The sequence below is a fragment of the Onychostoma macrolepis genome, chromosome 02 (genome assembly GCF_012432095.1).
Source record: "Onychostoma macrolepis isolate SWU-2019 chromosome 02, ASM1243209v1, whole genome shotgun sequence".
NCBI lineage: Eukaryota > Metazoa > Chordata > Actinopteri > Cypriniformes > Cyprinidae > Onychostoma > Onychostoma macrolepis.
In genome coordinates this window covers 1497116-1503014 of record NC_081156.1, presented here as the reverse complement: position 1 = coordinate 1503014, position 5899 = coordinate 1497116, and the positions used below count along the sequence as shown (strand labels likewise).

The 5899-nt window shown below is 48.7% G+C and overlaps 1 protein-coding gene across 1 annotated transcript; it reads left to right on the top strand.

The window, feature by feature from the left end:
- The first annotated feature begins 4183 nt into the window (after positions 1 to 4183).
- Positions 4184 to 5618, top strand: LOC131521521 (cytochrome P450 3A27-like). Its single transcript, XM_058746321.1, has 4 exons — positions 4184 to 4513; positions 4749 to 4842; positions 5119 to 5171; positions 5459 to 5618. The coding sequence occupies exons 1-4, from the start codon at positions 4443 to 4445 to the stop codon at positions 5616 to 5618; spliced, it is 378 nt and encodes a 125-aa protein (XP_058602304.1). The 5' UTR covers positions 4184 to 4442.
- Positions 5619 to 5899: the final 281 nt, after the last annotated feature.

Sequence of the window (5899 nt, the reverse complement as noted above, 5' to 3'; positions counted from 1 at the left end):
TAAGACTCCTGACGGTATCCTGACATGAAGGGCGAAACAAGAGCATAAGCATGACACACACAATAATCCGACAGAGAGCCGCATGCACAGCCACTGGAAATAGAGCCAATAATTAGAGCAGAGTGGAAACAGGTGTCACCGCCAAGCAGCGCGAGCGCTGATTGTGATGACAAACAGTTGGAGAAGAGAGCTAGAACGAGCATGGGCGTGCCTGAGTGTGTGAGTGTAAAATTGTGTAAGTATGTATGTATTTATGTGTAAGTGTGTGTGAGAGAGAGACAGAGAAGCAAACCCAGCTCATGACAGTACCCCTCCTCAACAGCGCCCCAGGCGCTCCCGAGAAGAAGCCTGGCGAGAACGGTAGAAGTCCTCGATCAGCGAGCGATCCAGAATGTCCCGGGCCGGAATCCAACGCCTCTCCTCAGGACCGTACCCCTCCCAGTCCACCAAAAACTGGTGGCCACGCCCTCGAGGACGGACGTCAAGAAGCTTACGGACTCTGTAAACAGAAGCCTCCTCGTCAATAGGAGGAGGAGGAAGGGGGACGGGTGGGAGCGCGGACAACAGGCTTGACGCAGGACACGTGAAAGACAGGGTGAACACGGCGCAGCTGACGGGACAACTTGAGTCTGATCGCGACCGGACTGAGAACCTTCACAATAGAAAAGGGCCCAATAAAGCGCGGCATCAGCTTACGAGAACTCTCCTGCATAGGCAAATTACGGGTGGAAAGCCACACCTTCTGACCACAAACATACCTGGGAGCCCTAACCCGGTGACGATTAGCGGCTCGGCGTGTGCGTGCTCTGGTGCGACATAACGCTGATCTCACCCTCTTCCAGGTACGCTTACATCTCTGAATAAATGCCTCTACGGAGGGAACGGAGGCCTGGGACTCTTGGGACGTGAATAGAGGAGGTGGGTAACCCAGACAACACTCGAACGGGGATAACCCAGTGGCAGACGAGGGCAGAGAATTATGGGCATATTCGGCCCAGGACAGTTGGTCGCACCATGATGCGGGTTCCGCGAGGTTAAGCTACGCAACATGCGACCCAGAATCTGATTAGTCCTCTCGGCTTGCCCATTGGTCTGTGGATGGAATCCTGACGACAGACTGGGGATGCCCCTATCTGCCGACAGAACTCCCTCCAGAACTGAGAGGCGAACTGAGGCCCTCTGTCAGACACTATGTCCGAAGGAAGACCATGGATCTTGAACACGTGATCAACCATAACCTGGGCGGTCTCACGGGCGGACGGTAGTCTAGGGAGAGGGATAAAGTGAGCGGCCTTCAAAATCGGTCCACAACGGTGAGGATGACCGTATTACGGCCGAAAGCAGAAGACCGGTCACAAAATCCAACGCAATGTGAGACCACGGACGTGAAGGAATGGGGAGGGTCTAAGAAGACCTGCCGGTGGAGTGTTACTAGATTTAGTCTGGGCACAAACATGACAGGAAGCAACGGCGCCCGAGCGTCACGTTCTCTAGTGGGCCACCAAAAGCGTTGACGAATCGCGCCAACGTACCCCTAACTCCTGGGTGTGCCACCAATTTGGATGAGTGACCCCAACGAAGAACTGCAGAGCGTACGACCTCAGGAACGAATAACGTTCCCTCAGGGGCGCGGAGTGGTCTGGCGATACGTAAAAGGGCTCTCCTCACAGCCTGTTCCACTCCCCAGACGGCCGCCCGACCACACAACGCTGAGGTAAAACACTCGTTGGTCGAGGGACCCCTGACGAGCCGAACTGACGTGAGAGAGCATCCGGCTTGAGATTCTTAGAACCGGGTCTAAACGAAATAGAAAACTCAAAGCGGCCAAAGAAAAGCGCCCACCGAGCCTGACGGGCGTTAAGTCTCTTGGCGGAGCGGATGTATTCTAGATTCTGATGATCCGTCCAGACAATAAATGGCACACTGGCTCCCTCAAGCCAGTGTCGCCATTCACCAAGCGCCAGACGGATCGCCAAAAGCTCTCGGTTACCGACGTCGTAGTTGCGCTCGGTGGACGAAAGGCGATGAGAATAGAAAGCACATGGGTGAACCTTGTCGTCAAGGGAAGAGCGTTGCGACAAGATAGCTCCTACCGCGACGTCGGAGGCATCAACCTCAACAATAAACTGTCTCTCGGGATCTGGGGTGATAAGGATGGGGGCGGAGGTAAATAACCCCTTGAGCCGATCAAAAGCACCCTGCGCCGCCTCAGACCAAGCAAATCGAATCTTGGACGAGGTGAGGATAGTGAGTGGGGCAGCAACCTGACTAAAGTCTCGGATAAAACGACGGTAAAAATTAGCGAACCCCAGAAACCGCTGAAGCGCGACTCGAGAATCTGGAACTGGCCAATCAATGACAGCACGAACCTTGTCAGGGTCCATGCTGATTCCCTCCGCCGAAACCACTGAACCGAGAAACGTGACAGACCGGGCATGAAACATGCACTTCTCCGCCTTGACAAACAGGCGGTTCTCAAGCAAGCACTGCAAAACTCGGCGGACATGCTGTACGTGTACCTGGAGAGAGGGTGAGAAAATAAGAATGTCGTCCAAATACACAAACACAAAGACATTTAGCATATCTCTCAAGACGTCATTAACTAAGGCCTGAAAAACGGCGGGGGCGTTGACCAGCCCGAACGGTAAAACCCGGTACTCAAAGTGCCCGACAGGGGTGTTAAACGCAGTCTTCCACTCGTCTCCCTCCTTAATACATACCAAGTGGTAGGCATTGCGCAAGTCCAGCTTTGTGAAGACCTTTGCGCCCTGTAAGATCTCGAAGGCCGACGACATAAGAGGCAAGGGATAGCGATTCTTGACTGTTATGCCGTTCAGCCCCCGATAATCAATACAGGGACGCAAGGACCCATCCTTTTCTTCACAAAGAAGAACCCGCACCGGCAGGAGAGGAGGATGGAACAATAATCCCGCAGCGAGGGACTCTGTGAGGTATTTCTCTAGAGCCTCCGCTCGGGCGCCGAGAGAGTATAATCGACCGGGGTGGCATGGTGCCCGGAAGGAGCTCAATGCTACAGTCGTAAGGACGATGAGGCGGCAAGGATGTAGCCCGGGAACGGCTGAAGACCGCCCGCAGATCGTGGTACTCCTCCGGAACTCCCGACAAATCACCAGGCTCCTCCTGAAACACAGACACAGAGGAAACAGCAGGGACAGCAGACACCAAACAGTTGACATGACACGACAAATTCCATGAGTGAATAGAACCCTTGACCCAGTCAATCTGAGGGTTGTGCTGAATAAGCCAGGGATGCCCTAGAACAATGGGGGTATAAGGGGACTGGAAAACAAAAAAAGAAATAGTCTCTTGGTGATTTCCTGAGACGGTAAGGCTCACCGGACTGGTGATATGGTGAACAGAAGAAAGTACACTACCGTCTAAGGCAAAGACTGTGGTGGTGTCATTCAAGTCCAGCAGGGGGATCTTCTGTTCGCTAGCCCATCTCTCGTCAATAAAATTGCCCTCTGCCCCCGAATCGATGAGCGCTGGACCAGTGACAGTAAACTCCGCCCATCGAAGAACAACAGAGACAGTCGTACGAGACCTGGGTGAAGAGGGATGACAGTAGGCGCCGCCAGTATTCCTCCGTCTACTGGCGAGCTCTGGCTTTAACAGGCACGAAGAGGCGAAATGTCCAGCCGCGCCGCAGTACAGGCAGAGACGGTTCAGAATCCGCCGTTGCCGTTCCTCCGCAGAGATGCAAAGCCCCCCCAGCTGCATAGGTTCAGGATCAGACTTGAGAGGAGAAGATGCCACAGCAGGTGTAAGAGTCTCTAGTGGTCTTGAATTAAGCTCGAACCCGCCTCCGCTGCTCGAAGCATCTGTCCAAACGAATGCCCAGTTCAATAAGCTGATCCAGCTGAGTCGGCGGTCCACGCGCATAAATCTCCTCTTTAAGATCCACATTTAGTCCCTCCAGAAAGCGGCGACCAGAGCAGGTTCATTCCACTTGCACGTAGTCGCCAGGGTCCGAACTCAATGGCGAAGTCAGCGACCGACCTTCTGCCCTATAAGAAAGAAATAAAACACCTGGTTTAAAGCAGGAATTATGACTAGACCAGAGAATAAACACATATTAACATAAACATAGCTACTATGTTAAGACCATGACTGAAGAACTAACCAACCAGCAGTTCACCAACAGGTAATCAGTGTCATTTTTGGTATCAAATTTGACCAGTCTATGTTTTTATGTAACTGAATATAAAAAGTTATGAACAGTCTTTGGATGACTAAGCTGTGAGTGACAGCAGTGAGTCTGGTCAGAGGTGAGCGTGGGTGTGTTTGCGAGGGTCTTCAGAGCTTGGACACACTCGTGTTTGCACTTTCTCCATTGGTTAATGTGTAATGTAAGCACAGAATAAAGCTGTTGCTCCTCGTCGCCAGTGTTTCTATAGTCTGAGCGTCCCGGGGGAGAAAACATGAGCTACGGTCTGTTCTTCTCCGCTGAAACATGGGCTCTGCTCATGCTGTTTGTGGCACTTCTGTATATGTAAGTGACCTGTGACACTCTTACACTGAATAATTAGTTCTAGTTCTGGAATCTCAATATAAATGAGTAAGTAATGAGTTTGAAGAATTAAAGTCATCAGGTGACATTCTTCTGCTGAATGTTTAACAATCAAAGCATTCAGTAGCAAAATCTGCTGCTGTTAATGTCATAATATCTGTCTAAAACATCTAACTCAGAAAAATCAGGACGTGCATGGCTCTTATGTTATTTCCAGATATGGATCCTGGCCTCACAGTTTCTTCAAGAAGCTGGGCATCCCGGGTCCTAAACCTCTTCCATTCTTCGGAACGATGCTGGAATATAAGAAGGTGAGGTTTTAGTTTTAAAGCACATACAGCATGAATCCGTTATCATGTTAAACTGACCTTTGGACACATTTGGATGATGATGGACTGGTTTTCTGTCAGTCCATCTCAACTCAAAGCACAGGTTTGAAGATCCTCTCGCTTTAATAAATATATCTAACGTGAACCTGGGTGTCGTTACTTTAGCTTCATTTCTTTTCATAGTCCTCATGCAGTGCGTCTTCTATGAATCTTTGGATTTTACTCTAAACGTGAACACATCTGTCTCTGCACTTTCAGGGGTTTTACAATTTTGATGTGGAGTGTTTCAAGAAGTATGGACGAGTCTGGGGGTGAGTGAGAGACTAACGGATGAAACCTCACAGATCAGTCTCAAAGAATCAGATCAGAACATCCGACACAAATGAAACAGAATTGATTCAGATGTGAACATCAGTTTGAAATTAAATGAGATCAGTGACAAGCTTTATAAGATCTGTAATGAAGAATCAGAGCCGACGATGATGGTGATTATGAGATACTGAAAGTGAATCAAATTACAAATTGTGGTGAAGTCATGATTTTAATGAACTGAATGATTCTTCTGAATTTAATGTTAATATTGTATGTGTTTTCACAGTTCCTATGATGCGAGGCAGCCCGTTCTGTGCATCATGGACCAATCCATCATCAAAACCATCCTGGTTAAAGAATGTTACTCTCTTTACCAACAGAAGGGTAAAATCTTCTTCTTCTTCATCGTCATCGTTCTGAAATCCTTTGAGAATTTTGAAATGTAGATTATTTTGTAAATGTGTTTTGAAATACAAAGACACTTTAGCAGAAAATTAAATTCTTTAAATTGAAATATGATTTTTTTTTTTATATATATACTGTATTTGCTGTATTGTATTTGTTTCTGTTGTACAGCACTTTGGTGCAACTCTGTTGCTTTTAAACGTGCTATAGAAATAAACTTTGACTTGAAACATTGTTTTTCCATCTGTGTCACGGATGATATAAAGGATCCACGTGCAAAGGCAGTCAGTCAAAAACAGTCTTTAATGAAAGCATAAAACAA

Excerpts from the sequence above, each read along its gene's own strand:
- LOC131521521 (XM_058746321.1), top strand. The coding sequence starts at position 4,443 with ATGAGCTACGGTCTGTTCTTCTCCGCTGAAACATGGGCTCTGCTCATG. Across the intron at positions 4,514-4,748 it reads TTTGTGGCACTTCTGTATAT|ATATGGATCCTGGCCTCACA; the intron begins GTAAGTGACCTG and ends TGTTATTTCCAG. Across the intron at positions 4,843-5,118 it reads CGATGCTGGAATATAAGAAG|GGGTTTTACAATTTTGATGT; the intron begins GTGAGGTTTTAG and ends CTGCACTTTCAG.